Source organism: Aquarana catesbeiana, linkage group LG03 (assembly GCF_042186555.1).
Source record: "Aquarana catesbeiana isolate 2022-GZ linkage group LG03, ASM4218655v1, whole genome shotgun sequence".
Lineage (NCBI taxonomy): Eukaryota > Metazoa > Chordata > Amphibia > Anura > Ranidae > Aquarana > Aquarana catesbeiana.
Window position 1 is genome coordinate 598,133,884 of NC_133326.1, and position 19,494 is coordinate 598,153,377.

General features: G+C 44.4%; 1 protein-coding gene across 2 annotated transcripts in view; it reads left to right on the forward strand.

Annotated features, from left to right (window-relative positions):
- The first annotated feature begins 1,205 nt into the window (after positions 1 to 1,205).
- The window catches only part of LOC141132999 (oxaloacetate tautomerase fahd2, mitochondrial), a 66,628-nt gene continuing 48,339 nt past the window's right edge, over positions 1,206 to 19,494 (forward strand). Inside the window, exons 1-2 of one of the 2 annotated variants that reach the window (XM_073622054.1) lie at positions 1,206 to 1,424; positions 18,883 to 19,147. In XM_073622054.1, coding sequence (XP_073478155.1) covers positions 18,888 to 19,147 — 260 coding nt within the window. In that variant the 5' untranslated portion in view covers positions 1,206 to 1,424; positions 18,883 to 18,887. The remainder of the gene's footprint in view (positions 1,425 to 18,882; positions 19,148 to 19,494) is intronic. The other variant, XM_073622055.1, reaches the window with a different exon arrangement.

Genomic DNA, 19,494 nt, shown 5'->3' on the forward strand with positions numbered 1-19,494 from the left:
GTACCAAAGTTTGGCGCCACTCGACAAGTGTGCGCAATTTTAATGCGTGACATATTAGGTATATATTTACTCGGCCTAACCTCATTATACAAACAAATTGGGCTAACTTTAGTGTGTTTTTTTTTTTTTTAAAGTCCCCCCCCCCAAAAAAAAATTGCTGCTCAAATATTGTGTGATGTAAACAGTTGCAAGGACTGGCATTTTTCCCTAGGGTCTCTGCTAAAAAAAAGACATATGTTTGAGGGTTCTGAGTAATTTTCTAGTAAAAAAAAATGATTTTGCATGTAGGAGAGGAGTGCCAGAATAGGCCCGGTATGGAGAAATAAAAAAAAAAAAAATTAAAGCACCCCCATCCTAGCGCCCAAAGGTGAATGCGTGCATCATTTACACAGACAGCGACTGTCCCACACATGCGAGGGATCGCCGCAAATGTCAGATCATTGCCAGTAATTCTAGAACTAGACCTCCTCTGTAGATATACAGTGGTGACCTGTAAAGGCTTTGTGCAGCCGTGCGCAATTTTAAAGTGTGACATGTTTGGTATCTATTTACTTGGTGACATTGTCTTTTAGATTTTACAAAAAAAAATTGGGTTATGCGTTCTGACTTTTTGCATTAAAGTGTATTTTTTTCCCAAAAATTGCATTTGAAAAACCACTGTGTGACATAAAAAATTGCCAAACCCACCAATTTATTCTCTACGGCCTCTGCTTTAAAAAAAAAAAAAAATAAATATATATATATATATATAATGTTTGGGGGATACAAAGTAGATTTCTAGCAGCAAAAAAAAAAAATACTGATTGTTACATGTGAAGTGCCAGAAAACGTCCGCTCTTCAAGTGGTTACGTGACTTTAGCGCGCATCAACGTGCGCACAATGAAAGTGAAGCGCTGTGAATCCTGTCAGATTGTACTGAAGGGGGGTCGTTTATAAACTTTCAAGTTTGTCACGTGGAATGTTTTTTTTCCCCCCATAACTCCTATTCACCGCCACAATGCTCTTTAACCCTTCCACTGCTGCACCCACCATTTTTTTATCCCGGGCCACGCTTTCTCCGTGTAATTTACTGCCTTTGAGAAAACAGCAACCTGTACAGCAAAGCGTGGCGACAAAAATCCCCTCACACACCTAGACAACTCACACATCTGCTCAATGCCTTCTGGCTGTAATCGCTTTCACGTTTTAAATAAAGTTGTTGAAGGCGGGCGCGGGGAATTCTGGGAGGTGTAGTTGTGTTTGGCTGTAGAGCGGGTCACGGGACTGAGCGCTGCCTCTGCCACACCAGGACACGCTGGGGGGGTTCTCGATCTGTCACCCTGGTAACCTGCGTACTGTGTGTTTCTATGTGTCACGTGATTACGTGGCAGTGTGGGTTTTATGAGGGTCTGTACTCGTAGAAGGCTCACCTCATAATCATCAGGTGAGGGATGTACTACAAATTCTGCAGCTGTGCATGGCAACCAATCAGATGGTGGTTTTCATTCTCCAAGCTTCAAATGGTAGTGAAATGTGTGTGTAGGTGGTGTGCTTTTCCTGCACAGGGAGGCGCTGGTGTTCCATTGTTGTGTCTCCATTGACATGAATGGGGCTGACATCTGTGGGCAACACACGGCCCTCACACTAGGGGGCGCTGTCATACGCCTGTGTGAATGAGGCCTAAACTTTTTTTACCTTAAAGTTCCACCCTATTTTAGAAGTTTGTTGCTGATCACAGTCCCATTAACTTGTGGATTTTATATATTTTTTCTTTTTTGTAAAGCTTATTACCTTTTTTTTTGGTCAGTAAATAGCTCCACTTTTGCTGTACCTCGCCGCGGCGTCCTATTCAGCTGTCCGTATGCAAGAAAAGGAACCGCTGCTCCGGGTGTGTGCTGAGAGCCTGAAATGGAGTATCTCATAGAGCGCCAGCCCCGGCCCGCCTCCGTGGGAAACTTGTAAGAGAAGAAAGAAATGGCTGCACATCCAGAAATCCCGATTTGCCTTTTATTGTTCACAAAGATAACGTAAACATGAGATCACGTATTCAGCTGCCCGTTGGTTCCTGGGATATAAGTATCCTCAATCCCAGGAGTCAAAAGATATCCTCCGAGTGCACCACGCTTTGTACGCAGGAGCTCCGTATCCTGGAAGAAGCTACGAACGGGCTTCAAATGCCCACACTAAAGATGGAATCGTTCTTGTTACAGAGGTTACTGTGAGTACACAGCATAACTAGATCTAAAAACAGACTACATTTTAGACCCCTTTCACACTGAGGCAGTTTTCAAGCGTTTTAGCACTAAAAATAGCGCCTGAAAACGGCCTCTCATGCCTCCCCAGTGTGAAAGCCTGAGTGCTTTCGCACTGGAAAGACGGGGGAAAAAAAAGTCCTGCAAGCAGCATGTTTGGCGCAGTGTAGGAGTGGAGTATACAGCACGCCTTCACCGATCCTGCCCATTGGAATGAATAGGCAGCGCTTCAGAAGTGCTGCAACTTGGGCACTTTTAACCCCTTCTTGAGGGTCAAAAGAGCACTGCTAGTCAGCAAAAAGCATCTTGAGCTAAAACTAGTGGCGCTTTACTGCTAACGGACCTGCCACCCCAGTGTGAAAGCAGCTTTAAAGATGCACTGAAACATAAAGTAGTGTTTTTCGCATTTTGATGATAAAGACAAAGGAGCCGATAATGGCACTGAAAACGCATGCGATTTTGACGTGATTTTACTGTGTTTGTGGTGTTTTTCGTAGGTCACTTGACTCAAAAACTGCATCAAAAACATAACACAGGTGCCCTATTGATGTGTTCTTGCTGCGTTTTCAATGCATTTCAACAGGGAGGTGCGTTTTTTATGCAGTTTTTTTATCTGACCAAAAATGCAGAAAGCAAGATTTTTAACACCAAAACAGAAGCACAACAGACCAGTGTGAAGACATGCATAGCATTTAACCACTTGCTTACAGGGCACTTAAACCCCCCTCCTATCCAGACCAATTTTCAGCTTTCAGCGCTGATGCAATTTGAATGACAATTGTGTGGTCATACAACACTGTACCCAAATGAAATTTTTATAATTTTTTCCTCATAAATAGAGCTTTCTTTTGGTGGTATTTGATCACCTCTGCGGTTTTTATTTTTTGTTAAAAAAATTTAAAAAGACCGAATTTAAAAAAAAAAAAAATTTTTTTTTTTTTTTTTATATTTTGTTATAAAATTTTAAAAAGGGTAATTTTTCTCCTTCATTGATGTACGCTGATGAGGCGGCACTGATAGGTGGCAGTGATGGGCACTGATAGGTGGCAGTATTAGGCACTGATTGGTGGCAATAATGGGCACTGATCTGGTACATTGATAAGCAACACTTTTAGGTGGCACTGATTGGCACCACTTGTGGGCATTGATAGGTGGCACTCATGGGCATTGATACGTGGCACTGGTGGGCACTTTCAGGTGGAAATGTCAGGTGGCACTGGCAGGGGGTACTGGTAGCACAATTGAGGCATTATTGCCTCCTCCTCTTCGGGACCGATGTCCCTTGCTAATGAGCCGGTGATCGGCTTTTTTTTCTCCTCGCACTGTCAGCGCGAGGAGAAAAAAAAACGATCACAGAGCTTTTGTTTTGATCATGTGATCAGCTGTCATTGGCTGACAGCTGATCACATGGTAAGGGGCTGGGACCGGCCCCTTACTTGGATCAGTGATCACCCGAGTCTCAGTGACTCGGTGATCACAGCGCGCGGGGCTCGTGCCCAGGGGAGGCCGTCATATGACGGCCTCCCAGGAATTAAGGTCCGCGCTGTATCCGTCATTCGGCTATAGCGCGGATATCAAGTGGTTAAGGGATGCATTTTTCTTGCTCTAAAGGTGCCGATAATGGCCGACAATAAATCCATATTTATTTAATTTCATGATATTAATTAAAATGTCAAATTTAATATTATATTTTTCGGTTCCAAAATTTCCATTCGGTGTACCTCTGTTAGTACATTTAACATATGCTGGGCGGCACAGTGGTGTAGTGGGTAGCACTTTCGCCTAGCAGTAAGAAGGTTTGCTGGTTCGAATCCCAACCACGACACTACCTACCTGGAGTTTGCATGTTTTCTCTGGGTACTCCGGTTTCCTCCCACACTCCAAAGACATGCTGGTAGGTTAATCCGATCCTGTCTAAATTGTCCCTAGTATTTATGAATGTGAGTTAGGGACCTTAGATTGTAAGCTCCTTGAGGGTTAGGGACTGATGTGAATGTACAATGTATATGTAAAGCGCTGCGTAAATTGACGGTGCTATATAAGTAACTGAAATAAATAAAAATAAATAAATAATATGCCAGTGTTCTATCAGAAAGCCGCTACCTATCAGAAAGTGCCACCGAAGTGACATTGCGGCCTACTGCGCATGTGCGATGCGCACCACGATGTGTTCTATGGCCTCAATGCATTCCACACATTGTGTGTGATGGGTAGCGGCTTTCTGATAGAACATATTCATCAAATTTTTACCACACTTGCGCAGCGGGAGCACGCACCAAAGAGCAGATGACATTTAAAGAGGTTTATGAATGATTGCAATAGAGAACATGACATGGCAATTAAAGAATCTGATGTTTCCACCCTGTCTGCCATGTGTCCTGTGTGTGCCAACCTCACCGCCCTGCCTGCCATGTGTCCTGTGTGTGCCAACCTCACCGCCCTGCCTGCCATGTGTCCTGTGTGTGCCATCCTCACCACCCTGCCTGCCATGTGTCCTGTGCCAACCTCACCGCCCTGCCTGCCATGTGTCCTGTGCCAACCTCACCGCCCTGCCTGCCATGTGTCCTGTGTGTGCCAACCTCTCCAGCCTGCAATGTGTCCTGTGTGCCAACCTCACCACCCTGCCTGCCATGTTTCCTGTGTGTGTCGACCTCACCGCCCTGCCTGCCATGTGTCCTGTGTGTGCCAACCTCATTGCCCTGCCTGCCATGTGTCCTGTGTGTGCCAACCTCACCTGCCTGCCATGTGTCCTGTGCCAACCTTACTGCCCTGCCTGCCATGTGTCCTGTGCCAACCTCACCGCCCTGCCTGCCATGTGTCCTGTGTGTGCCAACCTCTCCAGCCTGCCATGTGTCCTGTGTGTGCCAACCTCTCCAGCCTGCCATGTGTCCTGTGTGCCAACCTCACCAGCCTGCCATGTGTCCTGTGTGCCAAACTCACCACCCTGCCTGCCATGTGTCCTGTGTGTGCCAACCTCACCACCCTGCCTGCCATGTGTCTGATGCTTTCCGAAGCCAATAATGATTTGCTTACATCCCAGTGACAAAATACTTATCGCTTCTGGTTTCTTAGACCACAGAGAAGATTGGGGACATTCCGGTCCTCGGTCATCTCTATGGTCAGCCAGTGGAACTGCCGGCTTCACTTCACGTCTCGCACTCTCCCGTCCCAAAGGACCCCCTTCCGCTGCCTGTAAAAGCAATCCAGCAGCTAATTAGCCACAAGGATGGCTTTTACTACAAAGGGCATCACTGGGTGAAGAAAAACATTCTGGGATGAGGCATGATAGCTGCATGCATCATCCCGGTGTATTGATTGATTAACTGTATCAAACCACAGAGTGATCCTGTGGATACAGTGACAGTATAGAGTGCCACATCCTATAAAATATGAATTAACAAAAGAAAAGTGGGGCTTGGACTTTTTAGGCACAGTCAACAATGATTAGTATAAAATGTTAAAATTTTATTACAATAATTCACATAAAAAATCACTCCATATTCTAAGAAATCCACATCGACAATACCGTACAAAGTATACAAAATATCGCTACTGCATAGAACCAGAAATATAACCACGAAGGCAAAGGGATGAAATGGAGGTCATTCCTTGTTCCTTGTTCCTTATGATATAAATGTCCAGAGGTATTGTTCAAGAGCAGGTAGGCAATGTAGTGATGTAGAAGGTATTTTACTTTGCTAAGTAAAGTAAAATACCTTCTACATCACTACATTGCCTACCTGCTCTTGAACAATACCTCTGGACATTTATATCATAAGGAACAAGGAATGACCTCTATTTCATCCCTTTGCCTTCGTGGTTATATTTCTGGTTCTATGCAGTAGCGATATTTTGTATACTTTGTACGGTATTGTCGATGTGGATTTCTTAGAATATGTAGTGATTATGTGAATTATTGTAATAAAATTATAACATCATCCCAGTATAAGCACTTCAAACCCCCCCCCCCCCCGTGACGTACCGGTACGATGCAGAATTTGGGTTGGCGGCTAGAGGACAGTAAAACCGCGGCTCAGCCACCTGTTTTACTACCCCCTGGCCACCTGTGTGAATGAACCCTTACTGACTGATGATAATTAATAATGATTAGCCTACAGTCACACCTGAGCAGAGCGTATTCCTGGTGATTTTGAAGAGTTTTTTTAAAGCGTTTTAATAGCGTTCTTGCTTGTTTCAAGTTTCAGGAGTTTGGGAAGGGTGGTAAAATCGCAGCTCAGCTGTCTCTCGTTTTACTGCCCCAGCTGCTCGTGTGAATGAGCTCTTAAAGTGATTGTAAACAATCACCTTGTAAAACAACCTATTCAGTTTAAAATGGAAATGAAAGGCAAAACATTTGTGTATAAATATATAAAAAAAACATTCTAAATGCCTTTTTTTTCATTTTTTTCCCTTTTTTAGAAGTGATCAGCTTCCCTCTGTTTCCTCTGTCCTCATCTGTATAAGAGCAGGGGGAGGAGAAGTAACAGCACACTGAACTTTCCAGGGAAAGGCTGTACAGGGGTGAAGTGTTAGGACAAGTCTGATCATTGGAGGAGAGCAGCCTGAGTTCCCAGCACAGGTAGAGAACTGAACATGGTGTGTTCTCCAGCTTAGTGTGGTCAGCTTTTAGCAGGAAAGCAGATAGGCCGGAAGGAACACCAAGGATTTCACACGAAGTAAGCAATACAAAGAGAACAGGATACATTCTCATACAAGTACGTGGAACAGCAGGCACATATTAGGGATATGAAATGCTGGGGTAACAAACACTTTAAGGCCCTAATCACACCCGTGTGACACAATGCTTTTTTTTTGGTTTGTTTTATGCTGTGTTTAGCACACAACAGCATAGGGAAGCCCAATCACTTGAATGGGATTCCCTACATTCAACAAACAATGCCAAAATAGCTCAGGTACTTTTTTTTTTGTGTCATTGAGCCAGTCGCATTTTGCGTTCCTTATTTTTTGTATGTGTTTTGACGCACAGCAAATGCGTGACAAAACACTGGACTACTACCTGTGTTGGAGGTGCCATTAGGAAATAATGGCATGGGCATAGCTCCCAACTGTCCCTGATTTTGAGAAACAGTCAGTCCCTCTGTCCCTCTTTCTTCCTCATTTTGGTCTGATCTATATAGTTGTATATAAAATGTACTTTTTATCCTTCAAAAAGTGTTTCCTAGTGCTAAACTTTTCATCCAAATTCTAAATTGCTGCATTTGTAAATTTAAAAGGCCAGTATAAAGGAATAGCAGTGGTAAACAAAAAAAAATGTGGGTTTAATGTATCTTTTGTCTTTTTTTTTTTTTTTTTTTTTTTTATATATATCATTTTCCTTAATTTACCTCCTTAATGATCAGGCCATGTTTTACGATACGGCACTGCGGTCGTGTGCGGTTGTGCGATGTATCCAAATCAAACTAATGTCCTTTTTTTCCCCACAAATAGAGTCACACTTTTTGGGAGCTAGTGACACCCATACAGTGATCAGTGCTAAAAAAAAAATTTGCACTGATTACTGTATAATTGTCACTGAGAGGGAAGGGGTTAAAACCAGGGGCGATCAAAGGGTTAAATGTGTTCCCTGTTTGTGCTTTCTTACTGTGTGGGGGAAGTGCTGACCAGAACAACACAGATCACTGTTCCTGATCACTAGGAACAGCAGATCTCCACGTTCTCCCCTGTCAGCACGGGTATCTGCCTTGTTTACATAGGCAGATTCCCATTCTGCCTCTCTGTGGAACAATCACGACTGGCCGGTGGACATCCGGTCCACCGGGCACACGTATTGGCTCCTGCTCCGTGGATACGGACGCCTCTGGCGGCGCACGCGCCCACAGTATCTATAGCAAGAGACAACGTACAAGTACGTTGTTTTGCGCAATAGAGCCGCCCTGCCATAGTATATATGCGGTGGGCAGTCTTTAAGCGGTTAAAGTGAACAGCCTCAGATGATACACAGAGATGAAACAAATCTCCCTACATAAGTTTTACATGTATATCTGCTGTCTTAAGCTGTATATATCCTTTAGAAAGTGCACATGGTGCTACAGATTTTCTCTTCCTGGTCAGCACTGGGAGTGGATTACTGGCATACAGCAAAGACAGCTGATTGGAGGAAAAGGACTCCCCCCTCCAAACTGGCAAAGGAAAGAAGGAATGTGCAGAGCTCTGCTGTGAGATGGCAAGCTGTCTGCAAATCTATTTATAGCAATCTCCCCCCCCACACACACATTTCAGGCTCCCATCTCAGGGAACTTATCAGAAGTTATCAGGCTGATAACAGAGCTACGGAGCAGGAGGAAGATATGGGACTCAGTGCTTAGAAGAGAGATAAGAAAACACTACAGATATGTGTGCCCAGCTCAAATTTCATGAATTGGGTTTACATCCACTTTACGGGGAAGTGGCAGGGGGGTGTCCTATGCCTACATATTTTTGCCAATAGGTGTCCCTAGGGCTGGGGGAAAAATCGATTTGAATCTTGAATCGAGTTGAGAGTTCAAATCGATTCAAATTTTCAGCAACTCAAATTTTCTCCCTTCGCCTTTCAGGACAGCACCTTGGAGAGAGCGTAGCTCCACCTCTTAGACAGGAAACACTGCGTGACAACGCCCCTTTAAAAAGCAGCTGCTTCCACCATGCCATCAGTTTTAGTGTTTCCTCCGCCATGGTGGAAGCACTGCTTGGGGAACCAGAGGGGCTGCGCTCTCTCCAAGGAGAGGGTTTTGGCAGGACCTCCACGTTTGGGTACTCAGACCAACCCAGCTCCTTCCCTTACGTGAGGAGGGTGCTCCGGTGTCCTTTCCTTCTCCGGCTCACAGGAGTAATGGTCTGCCGGAAGTTTTCCACCCGGGGTGTTCGGGGGGCCGCGGTTGTGCTCAGTAAGAGCGTCCATGCCAGGCCTCTGCATGGCGGCGCCGAATCCCGGACAGCAGGTGATGTCAGTTCCGGTGGGCGGATACTTCCGGCGGGGCGTAGCAGCGATTGGTTCCTGCTGCTGGAACGCAGGAGGAAGGGGCGGGTCCTCTGGCCGGGACTTCCTTTTGTTTGGCACATGGAGCCTAGTACACAGTGCAGCAGCTGCGGATTGCACTATGGAGACAGCGGAATCGTCAGCAGCAATGGCGGATGCAGGCACCCAGGTTCCCGGCCAGGCCCAGGTAGGAGAGGTGCGGTGGCACCTCTTTCCTTTTATATCACTGGGTGTTTTATCTTTGATGTGGTTATTCAAAACCTGCTGCTGTCTGCTATGGGGTAACAGTTTCCATTAGCAGTTCAGCAAAGGAGTGAGACTCTGGGCACTTAGGGTGTTGGCTGGAGGTACTACTTTTCTCTGAAGCCTTAGTTCTAAAGGACCTGGGTTTTTTCTTGTTTCTCTGTTTCAGAAAGCTACTGCCAAATCAGAGAGAACAGGGAGAAAGTGCCCCTCATGCAAAAATCCTTTAAGGGACTCTTGGCCCAAACCACTGTGCAAATCCTGCATTGTGGATTTAGTAAAAGAAGAATCCTCACAAGAGTGCAAAGAGCTCTTATCTTCTGTGAGGAAAGAGTTAGCAGAGGCCCTAGGGACAGTGCGTTCCCTTGTAAAGCACGGCCAGAGTTCCAGCCAAGAGCAGAGTTCTCACTCCAGTTTCCCTCAGTCCACTTCCAGACAGGTGGAAAGTGAGTCGGAGGAGGAAAGGGAAAGCATTCCACCCTCAACCATTGATTCTGAGGAGGAGGAGGTGGAAGAAGAGTCAAGATCATCTAGATATAAGCTGTCACTTGAGGAGGTGGATGAATTACTCAAGGCAATTTATACTACCCTGGAGATCCAGGAAGAAAAGGCTCAGCTGTCTGTGCATGATAAGATGTACCTGGGGCTGGAGGAAATTAAACACAGGGTGTTCCCTGTGCATAAAGTGTTAACAGACACTATTAAAAAGGAATGGAAGAACCCAGAGAGAGGACAGTTTTTTTCTAAAACCCTCAAAAGGAGGTTTCCTTTTGAGGAGAATGAGGAACTATTGTGGAATAAAAAACCAAAAATAGACGCTGCCTTTTCTCAAGTATCTAGGAAGACTGATTTAGCTTTTGAGGACATGGGTATTCTCAAAGATGCTATGGATAAGAGGGCAGATGGGCTACTGAAGAAAGCCTGGGACTCATCTCTAGCTAATCTTAAGCCAGCAATGGCGGCTACGGTTGTGGCTAGGAATCTGGAGTGCTGGTTAGAGCAACTTAAAAATCATGTTGTGGCAGGTACCTCCAGAAAGGACTTATTGGAGTCCTTCCCTACCCTGCTTAAGGCAGTAAAATATATGGCAGATGCCTCTGCAGAATCTATCAGGATGTCAGCCAGGTCCTCTGCGCTTGTTAACTCAGCAAGAAGAGCACTCTGGCTAAAGACCTGGTCAGGGGATTCAGCTTCTAAAGTAAAACTGTGCGGAATTCCCTTTTCAGGAGACCTGATGTTTGGGCCAGAACTAGAGACTGTCCTTGACAGGACAGCAGACAAGAAGAAAGCTTTCCCACAGAAGAAGAAAACGGTACAGCAGAGGAAAAATTTTCGTCCTTTTCGACAAACCGATAAGGAAAAGGACCACACACAGAAGAGACCCTGGTCTTCTCAGAGAGGAAGAGGTAGAGGTGGGGTACTCTTTAGAACCCCAGAACAAACCCCTAAAAAACAATGACCATCTAGTAGGGGGGAGACTACAGGACTTCTTACCAATCTGGGAAAAAACAACAAAGAGTCCTTTTGTTCTGGGGTTAATCAAAAAGGGTTATCAATTGGAATTCTCACAAAGCCCCCCAAGTCGGTTTTACATCACAAACCTGCCAAAGGATCGGGAAAAGGCTCTGGCCATGAAGTCTCTGTTACAGGAACTGATGCAACAGAAGGTCATTTCCCAGGTTCCGAAAGATCAAGAGGGGAAGGGGTTTTACTCCCACATTTTTATGGTCAAAAAGCCATCAGGAAAGTTCCGCCTGATTCTCAATTTAAAGGTTCTAAATCGATCCATAAAATACAAAAAATTCAGGATGGATACGATTTTCTCAGTAAGGAATTTGCTAACCCCCAAATGTCATATGGCTTCCATCGATTTCAGAGATGCCTATCTCCATATACCAATAGCGCCCCCATCACAAAGGTTCCTGCGTCTTGCAGTCAATCTGGGGGGAGGGGAGATTTGGCACCTGCAGTTTCGGGCTCTGCCTTTCGGTCTTTCCTCTTCTCCCAGGGTATTCACAAAAGTGATGGCGGAATCTTTGGAGCCCCTGAGACTGAAGGGGATTTCAATAGTACCCTATTTGGACGATCTGCTACTGTTTGCAGACTCAAGGGGTCAAGTAGAGGTCAACCTACAGACAGTTCAAACACATTTAAGAGGTTTGGGATGGCTTCTCAATCTTCAGAAGTCAAACTTAATTCCATCTCAAAGGGTAAGGTTTCTGGGGTACGAAATAGACTCGATAGAACAGAAAATTTTTCTACCCCAGGAGAAAATAGAGAAGATGCAGTTGACCCTGATAACACTTCAATCCAACGCAGAGATCTCTGTAAGACAAGCCATGTCTGCTCTGGGTCTGTTGACAGCAGCAATTCCTTCGGTACAATGGGCCAGATTGCATTCCCGTCCTCTGCAATCGGATATCCTGATGAATTGGTCATACCAGGAACCTCTGGAGAAGAAATTCAACTTGGGGGCAAGAGCAAAAAGGTCTCTCTGGTGGTGGAGGAACCTAGGAAACGTTTCAAAAGGGCTTCCTTGGGTCTTTCCGGTAACCAGAAGGCTGACTACAGATGCCAGCGCCTGGGGATGGGGAGCTCACCTGGAAGAAAAAACGGTTCAGGGAGTTTGGACCAAACCAGAAGCAAGAAGATCTTCAAATTGGAGAGAGTTAAAGGCTGTTCACTTAAGCCTCCTCTCCCTCCAGGAATTTCTAGTGAATCAACATGTCCAAATATTGTCAGACAATATGACGACAGTATTATATTTAACAAAGCAAGGGGGCACAAAAAGCAAAACCCTAATGGGTCTAGCGCATCAGATCCTAAGATGGGCAGAGAACAATGTGGCCTCTCTATCAGCAGTCCATCTAAAGGGGACGGAAAACACCTTAGCAGATCTCCTCAGCAGGAAAGAAATAAGGGAAGCCGAGTGGTCTCTCAATCAGGAATTATTCGAAAAGATTTCCAAGAGTTGGGGTCATCCCCAAGTGGACCTCTTTGCAAAAGAGGAAAATGCAAAAATACCAGTCTTCTTCTCTCTTCAGAGACAGGATCAAGCTCTCGGAGTAGATGCGTTAGCTCACAAATGGGACTTCCATCTGTCCTACGCTTTTCCCCCGTTCCAACTGATACCAAAGGTGTTAGCCAAATTCAGATTGGAGTCCACGGAGCTAATATTAATAGCTCCTTATTGGCCAAAAAGACCCTGGTTTTCAACCTTGATGAACCTCTCAGTGAAACCTGCTTGGAGATTACCAATCAGGACAGACCTGTTGAGTCAGGGCCGAATTCTCCATCCAGATCCAGCTTACCTCAAACTAACAGCTTGGTTTCTGAAGAACAAATCTTAAGACGAAAGGGTTTATCAGAGAGGCTTATTTCTACCCTTCTTGCAAGTAGAAAAAAAGTGACGAGAGACATTTACTTTAAAGTCTGGAAGATCTATAATTCTTGGTGTTCCAGTAAAAACTTTGATTTTCGTACCACATTTTCAGTTTTGGAATTTCTTCAAGAGGGATTGGAGAAGGGGTTAGCAGCAAGTACGCTCAAGACGCAGGTAGCTGCTTTATCAGTTTTTTTGGAAAGAACCCTGTCAGGGGAACCTTTAATAATCAGATTTTTTAGGGCAATGGCAAAAGTAAAGCCTAGACCTGTTGTTAGTTTTCCCAAATGGGATTTATCTTTAGTTCTTCAGGGTCTAACTAGGGCACCGTTTGAACCCATAGAAGAAGCATCATTACGTTTCTTGACGTTAAAGACTATTTTATTGGTAGCAGTAACTTCCGCACGTAGAATTAGTGAGTTACAAGCCCTTTCAATTAAAGAGCCCTTCATGAGATGTCTACAGGATAGGGTAGTCTTAAGGACGGATCCAGCATTTCTACCAAAGGTGGCTTCAGTTTTTCACCGTACACAGGAAATCATTCTCCCTACTTTTTGTCCTTTACCTTCGGGAGCAGGAGAAGAAGCTTTCCATACCCTTGATGTCAGGAGGTGCCTGCTTAAATATCTGGAAAGAACAAAGGAAATCAGAAAGTCATCCTCACTCTTTGTTTTAATGGAAGGTACTCACAAAGGAGGTAAAGCTTCCAAAAGCACCCTTGGAAGATGGTTAAAGCAGGCCATCAAAGAGGCATACATATCTTTGGGTCTGGAACCTCCGGAAGGGGTATTACCTCATTCTACTCGAGCAGTGGCGGCATCATGGGCAGAAAGGGCTGGGGCATCTCCTGAGCAAATCTGCAAGGCTGCCACATGGTCCAGTTTTTCGACCTTCATAAGGCACTACCGCTTGGATCTACTATCAGCCTCGGACCAATCATTTGGTAGGAAGGTTTTGCAGGCAGTAGTCCCACCCTGAAGTAAGTTTCTCGGTTATCCTCTCCAAGGTGCTGTCCTGAAAGGCGAAGGGAGAAAACCTTAGTTAGACTTACCGGTGACGGTATTTCTACGAGCCTTTCAGGACAGCAGCCTACTTCCCTCCCTTGGTTATCATATGTAAAGTATAATTATAGGACCTGGTAATTGTCTGATTATATTTTCCAGCATGTCGGAGGATTTCTCGGTAACAACTGATGGCATGGTGGAAGCAGCTGCTTTTTAAAGGGGCGTTGTCACGCAGTGTTTCCTGTCTAAGAGGTGGAGCTACGCTCTCTCCAAGGTGCTGTCCTGAAAGGCTCGTAGAAATACCGTCACCGGTAAGTCTAACTAAGGTTTTTTTTATTTCACCAGGACCGGCGCTGACACCGTGCTGGTGACACACAAGGCTGGATGCCGCGGACTAGGCTGAGGCCGCGGCCTCGCCTAAAAACTCCTGCCTGCAGCTCCTCAGGACCGGCGCAGTGTCCATCAAAAAAAAAAAACTCGATTCGAATTGTGAATCGAGTTTTTTTTTTTTTTTGGAGAAAATTGCCCAGCTCTAGGTGTCCCCCATTTTCAAAGTTGGGAGGTATGCAAGCGCATGGCGCATTTTGCTGTGACCTTAGCACTTTTCCAAAAACGCAGGCAGAAATGTGCGTGTGAATGTGGCCTTAAGAGCAGGCATGCTTCCCCGTTTTACAACGTTACCATTCTGGGATAGCTAATCTTTACCAAAACACTGTAAACAATTCCATTGACTTTGGAAAACAGAATGTAATAATTTATTTTTAAATACGTAGACATGACTGTCCCCAAGCACTTCAGGGAAACGTTTTTTATTTAATATTAATACATCGTGACTGTAAATCAGGCTTATGGTTTGATGGCAATGCGTCATCAGCTTCTGTTCAACTAAATGCTCAGCTGCAATTAGTGACTATATAGAATCACCAACCTCTGATTAGTGGTCTTATGATATAACCTACTGTGTACGTTTCTTTACTAACACCTTCTTAGGTCGTTCTCTGCTCATTACCTGTCCTTACCGATCCATCTATACTGCAACATGATGCCGTCCTTTGTATCCATGGCAACACATTTTTTTTAAGCTCATTCTGTGATATTATTATTTATGATTATGTAACGCATGCTGCTATACATTTTCATTAATAGTTAATAAGAAAAAAATAAGGTTCAATGCGTAAAGAACATATTGCTTGTTATCACAACAACTCACTCACACAGGTAATCTGGAGTAGAAAACATAGATGGAACCATTATCAGTGGTAGATATATTCTAAAGCAGTGGTCTCCAAACTGTGGCCCTTTATTGCTTATTATTATCTGGCCCTTCAGGCCACTGACATCAACAGCAGGGCAATAATTCCTGCACTGACACCAACAATGGGGTACTATTCCTTCACTGACACCAATGATGGAGCATTATTCCTTCTACTGACACCAACAATAGGCTACTATTCCTTCACTGACACCAATGATGGAGCATTATTCCTTCTACTGACACCAACAATAGGCTACTATTCCTTCACTGACACCAATGATGGAGCATTATTCCTTCTACTGACATCAACAATTATCTACTATTCCTTCACTGACACTATTGATGGAGCATTATTCCTTCTACTGACACCAACAATGGGGTACTATTCCTTCACTGACACCAATGATGGAGCATTATTCCTTCTACTGACACCAATGATGGAGCATTATTCCTTCTACTGACACCAATAATGGGGCACTATTCCTTCACTGACACCAATGATGGAGCATTATTCCTTCTACTGACACCAATAATGGGGCACTATTCCTTCACTGGCACCAATGATGGAGCATTATTCCTTCTCAAATATTAATTTCAGCACTTTGGTATTTAATTTAATCATTATTCCTTCTACTGACACCAACAATGACGCACTATTTTTTCCCCTAATACCAAAGATGGAACACTGTTTACTTCCACTTACACCAGAATATTTTTTACTCCCACTGGCCACAGTCCAGCCCCCCTAAAGTCTGAACAACAATAAACTGGCCCTTTATTTAGAAAGTTTGGAGACCCCCAGTCTAAAGCAAGCCCCCTGTACACATATTTGTGGTGGGCTATACATGGCCTTATCTTGCACTGATTGGATTGCCTATTTCATTGACTGGATGAGACTAAGGCCCCTTACACACCTCAGATTACATAGTTTTGGTAAATCTAAGAATATATGGTCAGATTGTAACAGGTACAGTGAGCCTTAGGCCACATAGTCTTCTCTTTGGGTAACAATGAGCTGTTTAGTGACTGTCAGAATCCTTGCTACCCTATTCTTAGTGGGTCATCTCCCCATGTATGGCTATCCTGTCATTCAGGCCCAATTTAACACAAATTGCTGTTAACTAATGTATGTGCGTACTCCCTCGCTTCTTGGCATGTTGCTGTCTGACCACTATATCTCTGTTATGAATGACACCCATGGCAAGTGACGTGGGCTCACCTAAGATGCAGGGTCTAAATGACAACTTGGCCTTCACCAGAGCACCCTGTAAGGAGTGATGAGCGGTGACCCTAGTGGCCCCATGGCTACTTTGCTCCAAGCTGGCACTCAGGATTGCCCTACCAAGTGGTCACAGAAAAAGGGTGGTTACACTGAGGAGACAGGCAGGTGGCAGGCAGAGGGTAGTCGGTGTCCAGGCTTGTGGCAGAGAAAAGAATAAAAGGGACACGCAGAGTCTGCAACAGGGGCTGGAGAAACAAGAAAGGTGCCAGGCAGTCTGGATCAACAATAAACAGAACAGCAATTTTAAGGGCTTGTTTACATGCTACGGATTGCTTTTCAGAGGGCATTTGACAGGCAGGGAGGAGGCATTTTGCAGCCTCCTTACCTTCCGGTTTAACCCCTAAAAACCTGTGCATGCCACTGCTTGCAAGCTGGCATGCATGATGTGTTACAAATGGACAAGACAAGCCATTGCCTCCAAATCCTAGAGGTACTATAACACTCTCTATGCATACAGGCTTATCTGTGCTTCATCACTCACTGACCAATTTGTTTCAAGTCAATGCCAACTTGACCAGTTCTTGTATTATTCTGGGGTCTTGGCGATCAGTAATGGATAAGAAGGCCAGCATGTGGACCACCAGGTGGCAATCCTTGATGGATTTTTTGAAGCCTTATTTATCCTAAAATAGTTTGCACAGTCATTATTTTCAGCCTATAATCAACAAAGACCAAGTGTTGACAGGAATAAATTGTTAACTACTAGAGGAGCCTGTACATACCGGCAACAGCTTTTGTCTATTCGGGCAACATTCTGGTACTTGCCTATGCAGAACAAAGTGACAGTTTCTTATTTAGGGACACATCACAACCCTGGTTGCTGAAACCACAGCCATGTATGTAAAATTGAAGCAAGCCGCATGTTTGTGCAATACATGGCATAGGACACCACAAATGCATTTTTAAGCTCTAGTTCACATTGAATGCGGCTTTGAAATCGTGCAAATTCATATGATTTCAAAGCGACATGTCAGTGCGACTTCAAGTCGCCCCTGAAATCACCAAAAGTAGTGCAGGAACTACTTTTTCAAATCGATAGGGCACCGCAAAGTTGGCGTAGCACCAATTTAAACAGTGCCGTTGCTGACAATGGAGTATGAATTATCACGCGATTTGACCTGTCAAATTGCATCACCAGTCGCTCTGGTGTGAATGGGGGCTAAGGTGTAATGGGGAGCCAATTACAATGAAGGGCATTGCAGCACACCAACTCATGCATTACCACAGCGCACTGATATGAATGGGTACTGAGTGCATCCACCACTCTTGGCTTGTGGATACAAAGGAAATACCTGGGGCTTCTGCTGGGTATGAGGAACGCATGACTGTAAGAAAATACTGGCGTTTGGTCCAGGCTCTGTCAAATGAGGGCAGGGAGCGAGTGCCCAGTCCTTAAAGCGGAACTTCAGTCATTTTTTCATCTTACAATGTATTAAATCTTCTGCCCTTTTTGTTTTAACTTTGGATAGTAAAATGTTTTCTTCTGCAAGTAAATACCTTATACAGCCCACTTCCTGTTTCTTGTCTGGAAAAAAGCAGAGGCTTAGGACATCATGCACAGCTCTCTCTCTCACTCTGGTGAGAGTTTGCCAGGAAAGGAGGGGGAAGGAGTCGTAAGAGGCCCAATGAGAGCTGCAGAGCTGGAGGCGTGCCTCTGTGTAAATCCAGGAAGTGAACAGGCAACAGCTTCTGCTGCCCACAGTTAAGATGATTGCAGCCAGTCTCAGTGGAGGGAGATTTCTGCAGCATATTTACAAGTACAGAATCACAGTATATATAAAATAATGTGCAAAGTGGTTGGAGGGAACCTTCAGAAGGGCAAAGATGTTTTTTATTACAAATTTATGTGAGCAGACTACAGTTTCTTTTTAAAGAAGTGCCCTGTTGTGGCTTACACGGGGATACTGTAGCTCTTTGGTCCCAGTGATTGAAGTAAATGGTGTGGGAATAAAAGCAAAATAAATATGTGCAGTTGATGGGGCTGCTATTAAAGTGAACCTATTGCTTTGAACTGCATGAAAAGGGCACAGGTCCACTTTAATCTCTATGTGAAATATATACTGTCAGACGCGCTAGCAAGAGAAATCCTATCATTCTGATACTGTGCAATTGTGGAATTTTAGTGCACATATTTTACATAGTAGGTGAGGTTGAAAAAAGACACAAGTCCATCAAGTCCAACCTATGTGTGTGATTATATGTCAGTAATCCATTGTATATCCCTGTATGTTGCGGTCATTTAGGTGCCTTTCTAATAGTTTCTAGAAACTATCAATGCCCCCCCACTGAGACCACCACCTGTGGAAGGGAATTCCACATCCTTGCCGCTCTTACAGTAAAGAACCCTCTACGTAGTTTAAGGTTAAACCTCTTTTCTTCTAATTTTAATGAGTGGCCACAAGTCTTAAGTTTAAACTCTCTTCTGCAAAAAAGTTTTATTCCTATTGTGGGGTCACCACCTTTTTTTTCTTTTTTTTGTATTGAAAGCTCTTTTCTCTTTTCCTTAAGGGCTAATGTCGATTTGGGTCCGAGGTGCAGTGCGATTGGTCCAGCAGAACCCTGTTTGTAATATACAGAGACAAGGCTTCTCTCAAATTCAGCCGCTTAGGATGAGATTCATTCAGTTCCAGAATGCCACCTCTGCAGGCCAGAGAATTGGTGTGGAGCTGGATAGGGAGAAGATCGTTGACCTAAATTCCTTTGATTCTTCATTACCTCCTACAATGAGAGAGTTCTTAGAAGCTGGAGACGCGGCCTTTCAGACAGCTAAGAGGTATAATCTCAAGTTTAGGCATTCAGATGTCAGATTCAGGCATTTAAAAGTGTTTTGGGGCCGGGTCACCCTAAAGATTTTATATGTATTATCGTTTTTACTATCACCGCACAGAATGCAAGTTCCTAACTCCACTGTTGATGGCTGAATCATCTTATGGTAACAGTCAGTAGAAAATGCTGTGATTCTGTCACATGTGGGGGACAAGCCTGTTTTCATATGGGATTGCAGACCTAAAACAAAACTGTCCTTGGACTCTAATAGACTGTAAGCTGAGTCACTGTTTCTGATAGTCCCGGGGTGACACACCGCACTCAAACTGAAACCTACAGAAAATATGCCGGTAT